At 44.9% G+C, this 20,515-nt stretch overlaps 1 protein-coding gene across 2 annotated transcripts in view; it reads right to left on the bottom strand.

Annotated features, from left to right (window-relative positions):
- The window catches only part of PDE4B (phosphodiesterase 4B), a gene marked incomplete at its 5' end in the record, with an annotated part of 176,359 nt that overhangs the window by 42,078 nt on the left and 113,766 nt on the right, over positions 1-20,515 (bottom strand). For both annotated transcript variants that reach the window (XM_080348452.1, XM_080348453.1), the window contains 4 exons: positions 9,069-9,118; positions 13,078-13,148; positions 13,255-13,291; positions 14,992-15,186. In XM_080348452.1, the coding sequence (XP_080204578.1) occupies positions 9,069-9,118; positions 13,078-13,148; positions 13,255-13,291; positions 14,992-15,186 (353 nt within the window). The remainder of the gene's footprint in view (positions 1-9,068; positions 9,119-13,077; positions 13,149-13,254; positions 13,292-14,991; positions 15,187-20,515) is intronic.

Below are 20,515 nucleotides of genomic sequence, written 5' to 3'. Positions count from 1 at the left end.
GCCCAGGATTTGACTAGGTTCTGGATGTGGACCATGTCCCATAAAGTATTACTGCTAAAACACAAAGTACGCCAGTTAGACTGGAGGTTTGTATCTGGATTCCTCTTCTTCAAGAAGTATCTTTGGGAAGAAAATATTTCACAGCTGCCAAATGCTAGCGAGATCTGTTATCGATAACCCCCACACTTGTGTTTGCTAATGCATCGCCAACTCCTGAGTGTTTATTTTGAATGTTTCCCAGCAGGACTGGCCCCACACTGCGCTCAGCTCGTCGGATGACAGTCCCCGCAGAGCAGATCCAAAGTGCGGATCCAAACATCCCACGTTTGACTTGGGAACAGCAGGGCCACGATTTCAGGTCATTTCTCATAAAACTCAGCGAGGGAAGGGGAGCAGGAGGCAGGCTGGCTTTGCCACTTCTCAGAAGACTATGCTGGCTTTTCAGAGAACTCAACCATTGCTACAACTGTGTCCTGCTTTTGACAAGCTAATGGATGGTATTTAAAGGAAAATACATTGCTTGTAAAATGTGACATTTTAGAATCGTTTTGGTATTAAGTGCTAAGCTTGTAAACCCTCCCTGAACACTTGTTTGCAGCAGGAAAGGCCTAACAGGATTCAGCCCATTTCAAATTAAAACACTGGGGTGTCTGGAATATGCTCTGAGGGCCCTGGCACGCTGGGTCCAAAACTTTGCTCTCAACGCCTGGAACCTGGAGGTTTTTAGGTAAAACACAAAAATGTTTGTTTAAGAATTTTTTTGAAGAGTGTGGAGGTGTGGTAGAGGGGTTTTCATATGCGTAGCTGTTTAATTTCCTCTTGGAAAGGTATATTTATGACAGCAGGATATTTATACTAGAATATCTACATTAAAAAGCGTGGCTCTTTTAAAACTAAATCCAACTACGCAAGTATTTAGCACTGAATAATGGGTACTGATTAGGGCTCCTGGTAAACAACCAAACACAGTGTCTGAGCCTGGGTCAGATCCTCCTCCTGTACTGGTTGATGAAAGGCTGTTCAGCACCGGCCTTTGACAGGCACAGGGCTGAATATAAAACCAAAATACATTAATTGTCAAATCGACACCCTGCTAGATTCTGGAAGGTTTGGTTTTGTTTTCTTTTTTACATTCTGAATTCCTAAAATGATTAAGTGCCTGAACACACAACAAAGTCAATCAATGGTACCTTTAGACATGAAAATATATTCCACAGGGACGGACATATTTAGATGTTTTTAAAGTCTACCGCTTAAAAAAATATATTTGTAGGCATACATATTTTTCCAGTGAACTGAATTAACTTAAGAACCTGGTATGTTTTATTAATAACCATAAATAATTAAGTTGTTTCCTTTCTGTCAAAAAAGTATTGCAATTATACAATACTTAAGGCTGTCATTTACAGACACTTCTTACAGAACAAACAATATACCAATAAAAAGTTTCATTAACTATTAGCATAACATTCTTCACCAGTTGCACAATGACATTATGCATACACTAATAAGCACACCATGCTTAACTATATAAATCTTTTTTAGTCAACCAGGAGATGAAAATATACTGATAATAAAGCCAGAGCATTTCTGGGTGATTTGAACATAGAGAACAGTCGATAATATTCATTGTTCAGTATCACCGGTTGGAAATCGCTGAGTCTAAACTGTATCTCAGAATGGATGCAATTCCACAACTGAATAGGGGGAAAAGTGTGTTAACAATCTTTTACTCCAGGTTTTAATTCTGCCTGGATTATACATTGATTTTAAAAGTTCTCAAAGTATTAATTTTAATAATTGTTACCCTATAAGTGTAATTAACTTTGGTGGGCAAACTGTCTACCCTACAGAGGACAATGGAATCAAAATTCTGTTCCTCGAGGCCAGTGCTTTCCCCTCCTGTATACGCCCCTCCAGACTAGAATCAAACACAAACCTGATAAATACAGAACAGCGGGAGTTCCACCCAACTACGGACTAAATGATGTGGCCACTGATGGCGAAAACACAAAAGTCAGAAATACTTCTTAAAAGACAACAATAAAGCAACTTACACTTGGGATCAGATCCTGCAGGAGGGACAAAGTGTGCACCATGGGGACTGTCCCAGGCCAGGCTGGTGGCTCTGGGACTTGTGGGGTGCATCGCCCTGGGAATGTCGCCGTGCGGATGCCGGGACATGGCCGCTCACGCTCCCATGGCCCAGCTGTGTCCGGGCCACGAAGCTGCAGTGGGGAGCTCGGCCTCGGGGGAGGAAGGAAAACTTATATATAGCTGCTGCGGGGGCGAGCAATGGGTGCGCAGGAGGCCGGGTCAGCTCCCACCGGCTGGAAAATGCTGATGACACGAAGTTGTGGGGGCTCAAACAAGTGGGACAATGAAGAACCCTTGTCATCACTAAGGCATGCACAAACCATGCCCCACAACCTACAAAAATAAAATAACTTGGACCGACAGAAGTTTGGGTGGTTTTGTTTGGTTTTGGGTATTTTTTTTTTTCTCAGATCAAATACACATTTCTTAAACTCATATGGAACTGATTCAGTACACGGAAAATTGCGATGTCAAAATCTCACCCACAGCAACTATTATCACTCTGCGCAGAAAACAAAAGAAACACAGATTTTATCAGCTCTGATATTAGCAATGGTGAAGTCCTATTGTCTTCACAGAGGCCTTAAGCAATCCAAGAGGAATGGGAGCTGAGTAAAGCGATCCCGGGCTTTCGGGGCTTGAGCTGCGCTTAAAGAGCAGAGTGACTACGGGGACACAATGAGAACATGGGGACATCATGAGAACACAGGGACACAATGACAACACGCCAGCAGGAAGATCTCTTCATTGCCACCTCGGGTTCACACTTGCCTGGATTACTCAGAAACCATCCATCGGGGAGAAGCCCTTTTAACAACCTATGACTGTTTTTATGGTTTTATCCTACGCAGCAGAGCGTGATATCATCAGTGAAATGACAACCACGATTAAGAAAAAAATAAAAACCAGTGGTTTGGCTCCTCAAGTGTTCTTCAAAAACACAACGCTGGTGATGATTACAACATACCTGCTTATCTTGTCAAAGGAAAGGTTCTCCCTCCACCTGGGTGAGGATGCCATCTATACATCTCCTTAGGTTTTCAGCTCGCAGCCCCTTTGGAGCTGACGGCCAGAGCCGTTCCCCACAGCAGGCGAGGAGAACCACGCGATGCGGAGCCGCCCGCAGTCAGGGGAGCTCCAGGGGAGCCCAGGACCTGCCAGGGGAGCCCAGCTCGGCTCAAAAATACAGCGGCATGGTACGAGCACCGTGGGGAGGACTCGCTGGCGCTGCGGCCGCAGATGGCAGCTGCGGCCCCGGGAGTGACAGGCTCCTGATGGCAGCAGCACGTGGAGCATCTTCATGTGACACCCACAGGTGGGGCAGAGGGGAAAACAGTTTTTGTCCGTTGCTATGGAGTCATGATTAGCCTGTGTGTCTTCAGAGCCTGCCGAGGAGAAACGGAGGCTATTTTCTTATATAGATGTCATGAAATCGATCCTTGCAGAATTTCTGGAGTCAAAGGCTAAACAGGTTTGCCTGAATACCTTCTGTTACTCGATACACAAATAAATCTAGCCGGGAGACCTAAAATGAGTGTCACTTTTCAGCCGAAGCTGATGGCAAAAAATTACTCTCTAGTCTCATTTGGAGTTGTTCATGCACACAGTAACAAAATAAAAGCATGTTAAATAAAACACAGCAATTATCTTTGCAGAAAATGAGTCTTAGAAAATTAAGCAAAAAGAAAAAGCCTCCCTTATTGAGAAGCACAGTGACTTCAGAAGAAACTTTTCCCTTATTCTCTCCAAATGCTAAAAGAAAACCTGATGTTCTTCTTTTAAAATGTGTCTGCCTCTAGGTCTTTGGCACAGGTTTACTGATGGGAGGGCCGGCAATCTATTTAATGACTGCATTGACGTCAATAGCATAACTGAAATACTTACTAAGATGCATGAGTCCAACTTTCAGGGGGTGTGTGTTCACAGGCAGGCGCAACACGCGAAACGGACTCTCTGCGGGAATGAACTAACCCCAAACAGCCAGAAACTGCCCCAAACGCGCTGTGGGGCTTGGTCAGCAACACTTGCTTTTTCTGCAGGTAGCTTTTGAAGTTCAGTTTGAGACGCACTTTCAATTTCTCAAGCAGTAAGAATCACTTTACAATTCAACGGGATTAATTTTACTCAGTCACATCATTAAGCTGATATCTGATTTATTTTACAGTTTAGCTTAATTTCTAAATAATCTGCATGATTATACTGCAACCTTTAAAAGTAATATTTGCAGGTAATAAATAAGTCTACAGCAGCACTGAATTTACTGTGCACAGTTATTTTTCAGCTCAGCTATTTGGCTCCTGTCGCACACTTGCTATAAAAGCCTAAACCACCACATCTACTTGACTCGTACAATCTGTTTCAAAATCAAAAGGGTCAGATCTCCAGCCAAACTCGCAGCAGACCAGCAGAATTTCGAAACGAATCCTCTATTTCACATATGCCCAGAGCCATTCTCCGCACGCCAAGCGGAGGAAGCATGGTGCAAGAGCACTCGCTCCACACTAATTACTTGGGATTTACAGATATTCGTAACCAAGAGCTGATTTCGACGCACGGGGCTCGTTAACTCCTACAAAAAGTTGGGACCCTCATTAACCAGCATTAATCCAGTCTTCTGTTTATGCTTCATACAAATGTGCGCGCACGAGTCCGTGTACATCTTACACCCACATAAAAAATGAGAGAGTGCAAGTTTTGAGTTCGTGTAAAGGCATGTGAGAAGTGCAGAGAAACGTGCAGATGTGCAGGAAAGTGGAGGCTAAAGGCACAAGGAAGAAAAATACCAATCTCTCACTCCCATCCCCAGAGAGGAATTTGAACAAAGCTTTAATCCCATAAGCCCTGAAAAGCCCGTGTGTGACATATCCCAAAGCACTACACCCCGCAAAGCCTCGGGTGGCAAAGCAAATTAGCTAGATTATATTGCTAGGTGTATAATTAATTGTGAGGACATACTATAATTATTCAGTGTTGAAAGTATCCAAGGGGCAGTAGGTCGCCTGCTCTTGAGAAAGGTACATGACCATGGTTGTGCAGTGAGGGAGGGGCCATGATATTGGGAATCTGAGCAAACAGCACCCGTCCTGCACTGAGCTGCGAGAACGGGGGGAAACAGGACAATATGGAAAAGTCCGGGGGAAAACACAAAGGAAACAAAACAGGTGGAGAAAATATTGTACCAAAGTGGGTGGAAGAACAAGAGGCTTAGACTGAATGTGGCAGCCAGGGAAAGATGATTAAATTCAGAGGCCAGCGAAGTAAATAGATATGGAGGAAGGAACAAAACTAAGTGGGAACCACCAGGCTTGTTACTGGTTAAGGATTTAATCAGTTGAATCAATTGGGTGGGATCTAAAGACCTTTCACTGACACCTGGGGAAGGAAGAGCTGAACTGAGAAGGAGCTGATGGATTCACTGAGCCCCAGGTAGTACAAAGGTCAATGAAAGTAACTGTGGCAGAGGCCACATTAAATAGAAAAAAAGAGAATAGGAGAAATAAATGACACAGACCCTTGTGTGACAGTCCTTCCATCACTGTTTATGTCACCCCAGAGGAGGGTGCGATGCCTCACACCATAGGAGCCCATGGACTGGGGGATCCACATTGTCCTCCCAGCCAGGACATACAGGACTTCATTAAGGATTGATGAACTTTTGCTAGAGCTTCTTATTGCCACGACACGGTTTCTCAGTTAATTCATAAAAGCAATTTTCTTAATTCCCGTGATGCGCGGTTATAACAAAATAACAGGAAAAATCTGCCAGATTTACTTAAGCTGATACCAAGGACAAAACACAGGATGTTCAATACATATTCCTCTTCCTTTTATGGCTGTGGTTATAAGGTTAAGAAAGCTCTGAAATTTACAGTGACATCAGTATCGGCTTTGAAAGCACTTTGTCCCACGAAAAACCTGGCCAGAATTTTTCATGCTTTCAAGAAAAATCAAAGCAAGCAAGCAAGAAAAAGAAAATCCTAATTTTGACCCAGCTCCCTGATTTCACCATGGGCCTGTGTCCTCGCTGATGCAAGTCCTTGGGAATACACCAGCACCAGATTTGGCTCCTCTCGCTTTCAAACAACTGACAAATCCTGTAATGTTCTAGCTGGGGTAAACAGCTGGCATGTGTTACTTCCAGTGCAAATGCTGAATGCAATTTGTCTCCCTCCAGGGTAATTTTATTAATATATGCTAGTTTGCTTTAAACCCCAAGTTCTGTACTTTTCATAACAGGATATAAATCACTCCCCTAATGACAAATAAAAGGAGACATATATGAGGTGCTCATACTGATGTCAATTGATTGTGGTAAATCTATGAATCAATGTGTGACATGGGAAAGCTAAAATAAAATTCCAAGCTTTGCCGACTAACCCGCCTAGAGAATATAAACACATTTCATTTCAAAACACATTCTTTTATCTAGAGGGATGTAACGCAGCCTAGTCTCAATCAAAACATTGCTGTTTCCTTCTCAAAAACTTTCAGGAAAAACACCCTGCGTCCTTTCAGACACAGGAGCCATTGACACATAACTGGAAGTGCTCTGATAGGAAAATCTCTCCTTCCTTTCATAATTTCCAAATCAGAAGCCATCTAGGAAAAAAAAAAAATTAAAAGCTGCAAAAAAAGCTGGAAAAAAAAAATAATCCCCTAACAATCATTGTTCTTGCTGCATTTAAATGGAAACTTCCTTAGAAAGTAAATGGCCATCATTGTTTTCTGCTCAACCAAAATGAGTAGCAATTTGTAACGATGGCTGTAAATAGGTAAAGGAAGGTGGTCATCAAAACAATGGCTGGACAGAATGACTAAGGCCACCAAATGCATCAAGGAAACCACTGGACAGAATGACCGTGGCCACCACATCAATCAAGGGAACTGCTGGACAGACTGATGGCTTCAGCTGGGAGACTAGAACCTGTGAGAGCTGGTAAAATTAATCAACCAAAATAATCTGAAACTGAATTTGACTGTGAACCCCAGGTGTTTTCACTAATAATGTTCTTCAATATTGGCTTCTTTCATGTAGGAAATAACACCATTTCCTACCAATCACAAAAGTATTTCTTATTCTTGCCTACAAACTGTCACAATTCACTTAGATGGTAATGACGTAACTCACATTTCTTGTTTTATATGAAGACTTCACTTGAAATCAGTTCAGTGACGTGGTTAAGAACTCATTTACTTGAGGGGCCACAAATCCAGCCCTTTTTACAGGTTTTTACTTTTTACAAATTCCACAAGCTGTTGAGCTGCATTTTTCTTCCAGAGTCCTTTTGTTACCAAATACAAACCCACATACTGAAAATGACTCATTTCCACATCTGGACATTTCCCCTTTTCACATCTCAGGTAAGATGTTAATGTAATTTATTTTAGCTATATCCACCTATCCACATATAATTACATGGCACTGAAACATTAAAAACCATGAGTCAGGATCACACGGTTCAAAATGCTAAAAGTTGGATTCTTCTCAGTTGCTTTCTCTTTTTGAGCTTTGCAGGGTAACACAAAACTGCTGCACAACAATTATGTGTGTCAGAGCCTTCAATCAAAAAGGAAGCTGAAATTTTCATGTACTCCCAGCATTAGAAGCTTGAGTTTTTAGCTAAAAAGTAACAAGTATCCTACTGCTCATGCTGGCAATACTGTAGGAAAATACCAACAACGTGTTGAAAAGTTGAAAGCAATTGTTTCCACAGAGAGTGTTAAGAAAATTAATCTAAAATTTCCTGGAAAGGAATTCTTTCTTCGTTATTAGATTCTGTAACCTATATAAACAGTTCTATGGAAAGCTTATGAAATTTTCCATTATTTTCTTCACACAGGCCACAAAATCAAAGTCTTGCTAGAACAGATTTTTAAAGAAGGTGATGAGTTGCATTCCTGCTAGCCCTGACTTGACACTGTGCACTGAGAGGGAGTGAAGAAGGCATTTAAGATCACGATGTCCAGTTTTCTTTCTGGATCAGAGGTTTCCACATTCCATTAACAAGTTTTGAAGAACCTAATCTGGAATCCTCCAGGACTATACATGTCCCCAGACAGTAAATAAGACACAGCATGAAAGGAAATGATAGTTATCCAGGTTTCACACACTGTAAAAATTAAACTTTATTAGTCCCTCCAAGCACGTAATTAATGGAAAGGCTGAGATTAAACCTTACAAATGGGCACTCCTCCAAATCTTATCTCCTTCTCTGTGGGAGTAACCTTGAAATTAATGCAAGTAGGGCCAGCTCTGTTCCTGAGAGGGCTCCCATGAGCACCCAGCACTGCAGGGCTAACCCCAGGTGTACAAATAAAAGAACATGTCATGAGCAGGTGGCCTCTGCTTCCCATCCTCAGCACCTCACCCCTCCTGAGCACCCCCTGCTCCCACCACCACCGCTCCCTGGCCCAACACAGGGGTAAGGACAAGGTGATCGAGGGACATCATGTTTGAGGGGGAACAGGAAAGAAGATGCAAGAAATATGCACCAGAAAAAGCTGTTTCAGGGCAGCCTAATAAAAGCAGAGGAAGTTTCACCTGAGAAAGGTTTTTGGGATTGCATTTTTTACACAGATGACATGGAAACAAACTGAAATAAACAGAATTAAAACAAAAATAGAGCTGTGTCTGAGCCTGTTCAAGGCTGGTAGGCTGGGGCTTGTCCAGACCTGTGCAGCACAGGGACTCAGAAGAACAGCAGTCACTGTGGCCATGCCTATCAAACCAAAATCGTGTTCGCCTTTCATGCAAACATACAAAGATAAACCCAAACTCCAAACCATTAAAATAACAACATTTTGGGCCTGATGGTTCTCTTGTATTGGTCTTGCATGAGTAACCCAGAAGCTCTATGAGCCCTGAATGACACCAGGGGGAGGGCGCCGAGAAGCAGCTGTCAGTAAATGATGTACAATGAGCCTTCCTCTACATCTGACCTTGCAGATGATCATCAAAGTCACACACGTACCTTGCAGGTTAACTCTGGAGACAGGTGGCTGACTCATTGCTGGAGATCTCCTAAGAGGGAGAAAGAATACTCCATAAATAAGTATTATTTTACCTTTTCAAACCCCGCCAGCAGTTCAAATTGCCATTTCCCATAGTTAAAAATCCTTTTTCATACTTACAAAGAAGCCCCAAAACACTTTAAAATGATTTGGCACTTAATGAGCAATATCAATATATCTGTGAGGAAAACCCAAAGATGTCACGACCCTTTGCTAAGCACACACATGCTGAAAAGAAGGTGGACCAGGCAAGATGTGCCACCATTCCACGATGAAAAATGTCAACTGCTACAGCAGTATATAGGCTGCAATGCAATGGCTTTAAAACCCACAGTTCACAGACTGAATTGCACCTGGAAGCAAGTAAGAAGATGCTGTGGTCACCAGTTAAGCTCTGAAATGGCTGAAGGACCTTTTTTTGACTAGGAGCAATGATTTCATCAGAAAACACTGGATTTCAAAAGGACCAAAAGGTATTTGAAGAACTGATTCAAGTCAAGCAAACAGGGTGTCTGACTGGAAAAAGGGTGCAGTATTTCTCTGAATGTCAAAATATTTAATTGTGAGATTCGCCAAATAAAACTTAATTTTTCAAGTTGAAACCATAGCTTACTTGGGGGAAAAGAGACTTTTTTTTTAATAAGTTAAAAAGAATTGACACCAAAATCAAGATATTTCATTTTCACTTGAATGCAGTATTTCAGGCTGACCAAAACTGAAACTTTGGGCTTCTGCTTCCCTAAGAAGCTTCTGCTACATTTTAACTGAAGCCAGATTTCCCCACGCTCTCTCTTAGCCAACCTCCTAACCCCCAGTTTTTTGAGTCAGCCACTGAACTGAAACATCCATTATTTGCCAGCTCACCTTTGAAGCTCGAATCAAAGCGAGCGAGTGGCTCAATTCTACTGCAATTGTAGCTCCAGGGGGTTATTCGGAAGCGCTTCAGGACAGTTTCGTTAACCAGGTAAGAGTAATGAAGCTCCAGTCGTGGTCCAAGCCCTGGGCCCTCGGTGGGGATGCAAACCCGCCCGGGAGCAGCTGGAACCCTGGGGTGCAGCTGGCATCCCGGGGTGCAGCACCCGCTCCCAGCTGTGACTTCAAACCCTCAGCTTTTCTGGAGGGAGCTGCAGGACCCAGAATCTTCGAAGGGTTCAGCACAGGCCGCACACACTGGATGCCGACTTCTCCGAAAATCTGCCCTGACCTGCCTCTGCTGAGCCTCTGAAAAGCCAGATCTTGAAATCTCTAAAAAAACAGAAACTCCGCAATAGGGACATCAGGCCATGGCTGCAGCGCTTCCAGTATCTGGGGAGACACTCTCCAGGTATCTCCAAACCCTGAGCTGCACAGACATGCCTTAGGGGGGCGGGGAGGGATGAACTAGTATTCAGCAGGGTATTCCCCGGCAAAGGGAACAGCACCGCTCCCGGCGTCCGGGAATTACGTCCTGGCCGTGCCTGTCCTGGTTTCTGCGGCAGCCAGGGACCCAGAGATCTGGCTTTCAACAGCACGGTTTCTTCTTAGACACCATTACGCTCAAGTGTACACAGCTCCCCATTCCCACTCCTTCTCTCTTGCTGGCGGGTGTTAAGAAGAAAAGGCGCTGGGCGCTTTCTGACCGTGTCCTGGGCTGCATCTGCCAAACTCAGGCACTCCGAAACCATTAATCATACTCTCCTCTTTTCCAATCAGGAAACTGTCTTAAAAACACTGACATTCAAGTCCAAAAAAGATTACTTCTGGTTGGCTTTTTTTTGGTTTTTTTGTTTGTTTGTTTGTTTTCCCTCCGCCTCTTAACATTCACATTTTCCAGCATTTCTGTAAATATGTGAGAGAGTGTCCTCTTTTTCGTTCTTGGGCAAGGGGGTGGAGAAGAGGAAAAAAAGAGGGGAGAGGAAGAGCTAAAGAAAAGCTGAGATTCTCATGATCCCCAGAGCAGAAGTTTAAGTAAAATACCACATATCATGAGACATATGATAAACTCATGAGCTGGCAGCACAGCCGTAACCCAGCAGAGCTGTTTGGAAACTGTGCGCGAAGCTCCGCAGTGCCTGGAAGCACATTCTGCCACGGACTTGGACATGGGGTATATAATGGTTTAAACACTTAATGACTTTTATTTTGGCTGGCCACATGACTTTATACCTCAATCGAATCTGGGAATGTTTTCAAAAGGACACTGCAAGATGCCTGTGTGTCTTGCAGGTTACGCCCTCGCTTCCTTCCGGCCCCGTCCAATTTCAGATTCCTCATTAGGAACTGCTGAAATGCTTGAGCCGTTCAAAAAAGCAAAGCTTAAAAAAAAAAAAAAGAATCTATTTCAGCCATCTGTTTTTCCATTAACCTCCATCTTGGAATGCGGTGGTTCCTTCCCATCAAAATTTGCGAGCAGAACTCAATGGGAGGAAAACCTCACGCCTGGATTGAATGCTGGACTTTATGTCAAATACAAGATTGCATTGGAAGGCAGAAAGTAGAGCCCATGGTGGGCACCCCGGCAGTGCCACTCACGTGTGTGGCAGTGGAACAAGCTCGTGCTGTCTCACTGGGATGTGCTTTTGCACCTTGTCCTTGGCTCCAGAGCCAGCGGGACACGGAGCGAGCAGCGCCTGCGCAACCCGGGTGGGTGCGGAGCCGACGTCGCCAGGAATGAGTGACGCTGGTTTTGCACAAAACAGCTCTCCTGGGCCAAGACAGGCCAGAAAATGACGATGGCTGGCTCATTATAAATAGCTAAGGGGAAACGGTGGTTCCGGAAAAAGGCGTAAAAAGGAGTTTGTTGGGTGTCTCCTGTTCAGCAGGTATAAAAAACATCTGCCTCTCCAGTTCAGTGCATCACCTTCCCATTCACTGCAATGACAACGCCAAACGAAGTGACATAGGATCCCTGGCTTGCAAGCAGCCCCTTGGACCCTGCTGCCTGCCCTGCTTGGGAAATCCTCCCCATTAAGGTTAGGTTGCAAAATGAAACATTCAGAAGGCAAGAATTATATGAAACTTAGTTTGCCATGGAGCATTTAGTCTCTATACAAACGTGTATTAACAGAATATTAATGTGTATTAATGTAATATTTCATAATATGACGGCAAACTTTCCCCCTCCCCCAGGACCATCATCACGTTCTGTGCACAGAAAAAAGGGTATAGAATAAATAAGTAACAAATCAGTAACAAATCAATAACAAATCCTCCCCATTCCCACAGGCTCCTGCTTGGGGTTTCCCTTCATGGCATCTCCACTTTGCCCATGTCCGCCTCTCCTGTGAAACAAGGGTGGTAACATGGGGCAGCACCACAGCTTGACCCAACACCGAGGACAACCACAATCCAAGCTGGGCACCTAAGGAACACCTGGGACAGCCAAGGTGGCAAAGTGAGGAAGATACACAGCCAACAGACACACATTTGGTTGTTTAGCCTTAAGAACAGGAGGCTGAGGGGAGACACTCTCGCTCTCTACAACTACCTGAAAGGAGGTTGTAGCATGGAGGTTGTTGGTCTCTTCTCCTAAGTAGCAAGTGATAGGACAAGAGGAAACGGCCTCAAGTTGCACCAGGGGAGATTTAGATTGGATATTAGGAAAAAATTCTTCACAAAAAGGGTTGTCAGGCATTGGGGGAGTGGTGGAGTCACCATCTCCGGAGGTGTTTAAAAGGTGTTTAGATAAGGCTCTTAAGGACATTATCTAGTGCTAGAGTTAGGTTATAAGTTGGACTCGATGATCCTGAGAGTCTCCTCCAACTGATATGATTCTATGGCTCTACATCGCACCCAATTTCCAAGCACGAACACATCATTCCCACCTCAGGCTCGCCATGCTGCGCTCTAGCACCCCCTGGCGGCCCCCGCAAGACACCAAGCAGGTCTCGGTCAGCGCAGCCGGAGCCCGGGGCCGGAGGGGTCCCGGGAGGGTCGGCGGGGGCCCCTCCGGCCCCCACTAGTCGTGAATGAAAAAAATAACACACTTACTTGTTGGAGGTGCCGTGCAAATTGGTGAGGAGTGTGAAGTTGTTCCTCACGCTCCGTAGACTTGCCAGCACCTATGAGGGAGGCAAAACCGGAGAAGTCATCTTCTCCATCTTTTTATATATCTATATCTATATATATATATATTTAATAAGAGAGGCCAACAGGCTCACAACATACCTGGGCAAAAGGTGTGACGATCAGGTCGTCGCCATGCCTAGGGAGAAATGGAGGAAAATGTGTGAATTCACCTCCAACAGGGACTCATTCCCCACAGAGAAATGTCACCCATGACCAAAAAAAGCACCAACACCCCCCACACACACCCCAAATAAACAAAACAAACAAAAAAACATTAAGCCATGAAGCGTTTATTTAACACTACATAAAATCACGCTCCTAACGGAAAAGTCTCACAGTGTATATCCAAAAACAACCCGGCTGGAGCGACCGTTCAGATCGGTAACATCAGGCAATAAAAGCCAGGAAATTCAAAAGTTAAGGCAGCACACTCACATCATGGTGGAAAAAAATAAAACCATAACGGCCCAGGGAAAGGTCACCTTTGAATTTCCTGGCTTTTGTTGATCTCTCTCACAGTCTTTAATGCCATTCAGACTCTGGGTTTTGTCCGGCTGTTTTCATCATGGAAGGTTTGAGCAAAAGTTCTGAGAAAAATCGTCATTCTGTGATCACCACTGCCGATATGAGTTGGGTTCTTTTGGTGATATCATATATAACACTTGTATGGGATGATGCCGGCTCCCCCAAGGGCCACAGGAGCCTTGATACCTGCAGTAAATAACCACCTCTAACTGGAAGCAGTTGTGAGGCTGGAGAAACGAGAGTGGTGGGCACAGCTCCTCCCGCCCCATCACACACAGTGCAATTGTTAAAATCCCCCGTTTACACAAAACAGGGTATTTTCAAAGTCTGGAGTGGTTACTTTGTCCCTGGTAAATATTTACTAAACGTTAACTTAACAGAGAGGGATGTTCTCCTCCAGGAGAATTCTCCTCATGGATCTCACTAATATTTAGATTTCTATTTCATGACAAAACTTGTAGGGCTTTCATGACAGTTAAACTTTTTTTTTTTTTTTAATAGCTTAATGGTCGCTTTAAAACTTTAAACTGTGCCTTTTAAAATAAAGGGCTGCAAATCCAGGACACTCATTTAAGCTCCACACTCTGTGTTGTATTGATCCTCTCAAGCTTCACCATCTGTCACAGCTCTCTGCTGAATTTTCTGCTCAGTTCTGGTGAACAACCCATGACAGAAAACAGGATAGAAAAGAGTAATACTGCACATATAAGTACAGTCATATTTCTATTGTCCAGGCTAATGCAGCGTTAGCTACTTAAGAAAAAGCAGAGGTGATGTTAACCAGGCCCTGAGAATACACAGTGAGAGTCTAACGGAGAAAAGAGTGTGCAAAAAATCACCAAGCAAGGCACATGCTGGAGTGACAGGGCTTTCCTGCCCACAGCCCTGGTGGGGACACGGCCGTCTCTGCCTTGAGCGCAGTTCTGGCTTTACCCTGAGAGCAGCTTTACACTGTGAGTAGCTTTACCCTGAGAGTAGCTTTACCCTGAGAGTAGCTGCAAGCACTTCACACCACAAACACAAATTGCCATGTCAAGAACCAGTAGCAAGAAAGGCAAAATGCAAAAAAATCTCTGTTATTTCAGGGTACAGATTTGAAAGCTCCTCTGCTAAATTATGGAGAAAAAGGGAATATTTCAAAGATGGGACAGGGAGAGGGAGGTCATGCCTTGGCAGACCACAGAAGTGACTGTTTTGGGCAGTCAGGCTATGAAATGTGGGTACCACCCACAAGCACCTCTTCACAGAGCTCAGGGTGGGGGCATGTGAAGTCCTTGGTTACCGTAAAATAGGACATGAGCTGATGCTTACTGTTCACTTGGGAGAGAAGAGTTCCTGGACATGGTCTTTGGCGACAAGTCGTAGTCGCTGTCGGACCTGTAGAGGAAGGACTCCCTGCGCTGGCTGTGGCCCGGGAACGTGGTGTGCAGCACGAGTCCCGCCGAGGAGCCGGCCTGCGGGTCCAGCGGGCTGCGTCCCGGCGACGGGCCATTCTCCACATCGAAGCTGCGAACAAAACAAAACACACGCTGCGTGTCACACACATCCGCCAAAAGATGTTTTTTCAGTGTGTGTATCACCTCTGCGTTGCCCACACCGTGTCATTTGCTCAGTGCAGGAGATGCATTTACCGAGCTTCTTGCCAGCTTATTTCTATTTTATGCAAGCAGAACTCTGCGTTACAATAGGACATTTACCCCTGAGGCTTCTTTCCTGACTACATCTGCTCTGTCTCCCTTCAGCCTGCATTTCTCTAAGCTCGGCACAGTTCCTGTTGCTCTCAGCATGAACGCACAGCAGCCAAATGTCGTCCCCAAGCTCCGCAGCTCTCCCCACGCCATCCCCATGGCCACCGTGTTTGTACAAGTTCAATTTGCCAAACCTCGCTCCAAGCCTTAGAGGTGTAACCGGGACTAAAGAAGCTCTGACATGGCACCGTCCTCCAGCCAAGCCCTGTCCCCATCCAAACTTCTGAAAACCTGCAAGACTGGTGAAGACTTTGCAGTTCTACAAGCTGGATGCCCAATATCTCTTTTCAGTCACAGTTCACATCTCAGCCATTCAAGATACTCATTCAGTGAATGTCAAACCGTTGGCCTGCAAAATGGAGGACTGGTTTATTTATTTTTTTTTTTTTTTTTAAAAGCCCCAAACTTTCTGTCACCGTTTCCATTGTACACCCACTTTCTTATGGTCTCATAACTTGGCTGCCGCAACTTGTGGCTGAAGTCACCCTGGACACTTTAGCAAGTGACACCCCTCGTAAACCTTGAAAATAAGCAGGTTGGCCTCCTTTCCTTGTGCATTTGGATCGGATAGAAATACCACATGTGTGACCATGTTCCAGCTGAGCCAAGTGAAACACGGGTGCGTTCAGTATGAATTTCCTTGCCTCTGGAAGCCTGAGGCTTCATCTTGCAGCAGGAGCTGAGCTCTTGCTTCTACCAGGGCACGTGCTTCTCCCCATTGCTGATATTCTCCCAATTTATTGCGCCTGGTGACCGCCCCAAACCACAGCACCCAGCTGGGCAGCACCCAGACCATGGCCACAGTGCTGAGCTTTTCACTGCTGCAGGAGGAGGCAGATAAAGTGTCCAGGCAAAAACCAAAACCAAAAACAACCCGGCAAAACCTCCAGCAGATCTGAAAGTACCTAACACACATAATCATGAAAAAAAAAAAGGAGCCTGTGTCCAGTTGCAAACGTATCTTGGCTTAGTCTCCTCTACTGTGAGTCCATCCATACACACAGGGATTCAATACAGGTCGACTGAGAGATAAATGGGAAGAGGAAAACAAACACCAAACACTGAAGAAGGGAATCACAGGTAGACAAAGTCTCAGAGAAAACCACAAACTTGAAGGTGCCATTGCTGAACTTGATCTGTGCTATTTAGACAGGAGGCCGTGGAGAACGAAAATCCAAGCAGGCTCAGAACCAAGGTAGCCTCTCCCTGCTAAGACAGCGACCCAACACCTCAGAGCATTAACACCTTCCACCTCCTGAATAGCAAATCTGATTAAAATCCACCGAGCTGTGGTGTGAAACCAAACTGTGTCCAGCCATGCAGGAGGGGATGCAGGACCTGCCCTGGGAGCAGCGGTGACACTGAAACACGGGCCACCGAGCTGCTTCCTGGAGCTTTTAACTTCAAACGCCAGCTACTTCATGTAAAGAACGACTGGTGAACTACAGAACAATTTATCAAACTTCAGCAATAATACATTGCGTGTGAGAGGTTGCATACTTGGCTCGAGCAGTCATATTTATAACGTAAATATTTATTTACAGTTGTGTATGTGCTTGGGTGCTCAGACAGTTATTTTTGATGTCTCCAGAAACTACTTACTGGGATGGAGCAATAAAAACTCCTGGAAGTTTATTCTGTTCCTCATGGCTGCAGATTGAGGGTAACAGGTCTCGAGCAATTTGGTCCTATGTCCTGTTCCTCAAGGATTCAAAAATGCACAAGAACATGCATTTAATTAATGCAATTAAAAAAATGCATAAGCACCAGTGCAAAGCCCAAGGCAGGGTACCGGTACAACACAGCACACACTGAAGAGGATTCCTATGTCTACCATGCCTCACTGCAGCATTTACTTACCCAACTGCTTAAGTACATCTTGAAACTCATAATGGCTCAATAAATATTCTTTTCCTTTACTCTTTATTATCTGCTCTTTTACCAATGACAGCTTGAGTACACTTTATTTGTAGCCACAGAGTAATCAACCAAAGGAACTCGTCTCTGGCTACAAACAACTGCCAGCTGATAATTAATCCATGCCTATTCAGAAAATTAACTCTGATTACTCAAAATACTGGATGGCAAAACCTTCAGTCGAGAACATTTAGTTTACTGACATGAGTGGAAATACAGCACTGAGCTAAATCTGAGCATTTAGCTGAGCAGAGCTGCTTCTGGCTGCTTGGTACTGCTGGCTGGTAGGCACCAGCAATGGGTTTGGGAAGAAAAGTTAACACACCCTTTCCCTCTTTCAACATAAAAGAAAAGTTCTCTGCCAGTCTAGACCTATCTGAGTCACTCCTGCAGGAATTCCCACCTAATCCTGGAGACTTTCAATACTTTTGGAGGACAGGACGGGGAAAGGTGCGGGTTAACCCTTGGTGGAGGGAACAGTTTCCCTGAACCCTGTGAGTTTTCCCAATTTCTACAGCACTCGCAGCTCATGCTAGGATGAGCCGGAGACATTCTGGACGCCGCAGCACGGATCGCGTGGTTAATCCAGCTGGAAAAGCATTTTTATTTCTTTCCACAAGTTTAGCTCTCAGCCATGCCAGTCCCCTCATCTGGCTCGCCTTCTTTGGGCCTGATCCAGCGTTTGGCCAACACAAAATTCCTCCCCCCAAAACTGAAGGTTAACTGTGAGTTTGTAGTTACTTCTAACAAAATTGTGCTCGTGAATAGGGACGGCCAGTAGTACGGCTGGGTGGGCAGGGTGTTCACCAGCATGGCCAAAATCCAGGTGTAAGTCTCTGCTGTGGTGGTTTTTAGTTACAAGAATTCCAATATGGGAAACTATTTCCTCCAGATGACCCAACATGAAGAGAACGTGGCCTGAAATACAAAGAACAAGGGCTTAACCTTGTGATTTTCAATCTCTGCTGCACACTAAGTTCACCGGTTGTTCTTGGTTTGTACAACAGCCCATTTGGAATTACATCCTGATGCAAAAAAACCCCTCCCAACAAACAATTGATGAAATTGCTAAGAATCGCAACTAGATTGCAAAGCTACACTCTCAGAGCTGAATTTTCCACTATTTTTATTCACTGGGAGTTAACCGATGAGATCTGCTGGAAAAACTTCATCATCAGTGTGGTATCATGTTCAGAATAGTCCGCAGTCCTCTCCAAAGCTTGCAGAACCCCACAGAGGAAAATAAAGCCGTATTTGTCTAGTTAAAAATAAGGATGGCACAGCACAAAGCACTCGCATAACAGCCTAGAGAAAAAAAAAAAGCTAAAATTTACTTTGCAGTTTATCTTTAGGCAACAGCTCTCGCAGTCAAGAGAGCCCGTTTGTGAAACGACATTGGCACAGGAGCACCCAAGAAGTGGCAGCACCTCCAGCAGTAAAAAATCAGGGAACAAAACCCAGGATTTTAATAAAGCAGCGAGCAAAGAAGGGGACAGCAGGTGGCAGGAGTTAGCTGCGGCTCGCTCAACACGCAGCCATGGGGACGTTTTCTTTGGGCTTAAGGGAAGACGTGACTAACACGGTAACGAACGGAGGAAATACGCAATGGCAAAGCAGGAGAAACCACGCTCAACTGCAAAACACAACGAGCTTCCAGGTGTCATTCTGCAAAACAAAGAAAAGCAAACCCCGACTGTCCAAATTCTGTAGATTTTTACAGTCATGACTACAATTGCTCTACATTAAAAGCTACTACAGTGCTTTATCACAGGGAGAAAGTCCAACCGAGCCAGCGCAGGCAGCATCCCCATCGCCCTCCAGCCGCCTTCACCCCTACCCGGCGATGGGACCAGCTCCCTGCAGTGTGTGTGAGGACCTGTTCCCATCAAACCAGTCCTAAACCCGTCCCAAACCAGTCCTAAACCAGCCCTGCTCCTTCCCACAGCACCACACCACCCTCACATGAAAACACAGACACTGCCCAGGTGTCCTGACCAGAGATGCTGCCTCCAACTTATCCACCAATTCAGCTTCCCAGCTCTTTGCTCCACCTCGGCAAGAGGCTCTTGGCACGCAACTTTTGGGTGAAGTAGCGATAAGGAAGAGACGGCATCGGGAATATGTTGTCCCTAGATTAGTGTTGCCTGCCAGCAGCCTTGGAATGTGGCAAGATTTGGCATAAAAACTGAAAAATAAGATTGCGCCATTATTTTTTATGTAATTCAGAGTCATTTGAATAGTCACTGCAAGTCAAATGGTTACCATGAGAGCTACACAGCCCCATGGTTTGTTTCCAGATCTGTAACACGAAAGACAGACACATTTAAGTCTATCAAACCAGGCCGGCTTATGTATTTTTTGTTTATGGTATGAATTTACACTCTTCCTGAGGATGACAGCGCTGACTCTCTGAAAGGCCTCACCATCTGCTCTGCCTTCCCAGGCTCATTCCTCAGGGCATCACCCCTCATCTTCGGTATCAAATATGTTTCCAAAATACAGTATTTCAAGAAGTTTGAGCAGACTCTGCTCATTATAAAGATCCTCTCACAATCATTAGAGCCCTGTTTCTCACCAAGACATTTAGCTGCAATTTTAACACCATTAGCAACGAAAAATGCTGTTTCTTACGTCTTCGGATCTGCACAGGCATGACTGCTTCTCACTGCTATCTAATTTTGTGCACCTGTTTCCCATTATCAGAACAGCTTGCTGTTTGTTTTTTGTTGTTGTTTTTTTTTTTTTTAAACAATCTTTTAGGTGGAAAATCCTGTGCTTGAAACCATCAGCACCTAACAGAACAGGATCGGACACGATGACGTCCGCTGCAGATGCCACGGCACAAGGCTCCCCGGGGTTGAACACTCCCAGCACCACAGGTATTTGTGCTTTTTTCCCCCTCCTGACCTTCTCCCACCAAGGGGAACACATTCTAGCACTCAGGGGCTACCCAAAAGTGTTCGAACCCCCCTGCCACGCTTGGATCCTCACTCTTTTTTATCTTCAGAGCCTGAACACCCGTTGCCCCCTGAGATGCGGCCACCAAGGTCCCTGCAGTCCCCAACCAGCACTGTGTGTCACAGCTGCCTTGCAGGGAAAACCCAGCAGCGCTTGCTTAAGTGTTTGTAATGTAAACTGTCATCTGCTCCTAAACGTGTTATTAAGCCTCC

Source organism: Nesoenas mayeri (assembly GCF_963082525.1).
Source record: "Nesoenas mayeri genome assembly, chromosome: 8".
Classification (NCBI taxonomy): Eukaryota; Metazoa; Chordata; class Aves; order Columbiformes; family Columbidae; genus Nesoenas; species Nesoenas mayeri.
This window is presented reverse-complemented; position numbering and strand designations above follow the sequence as displayed.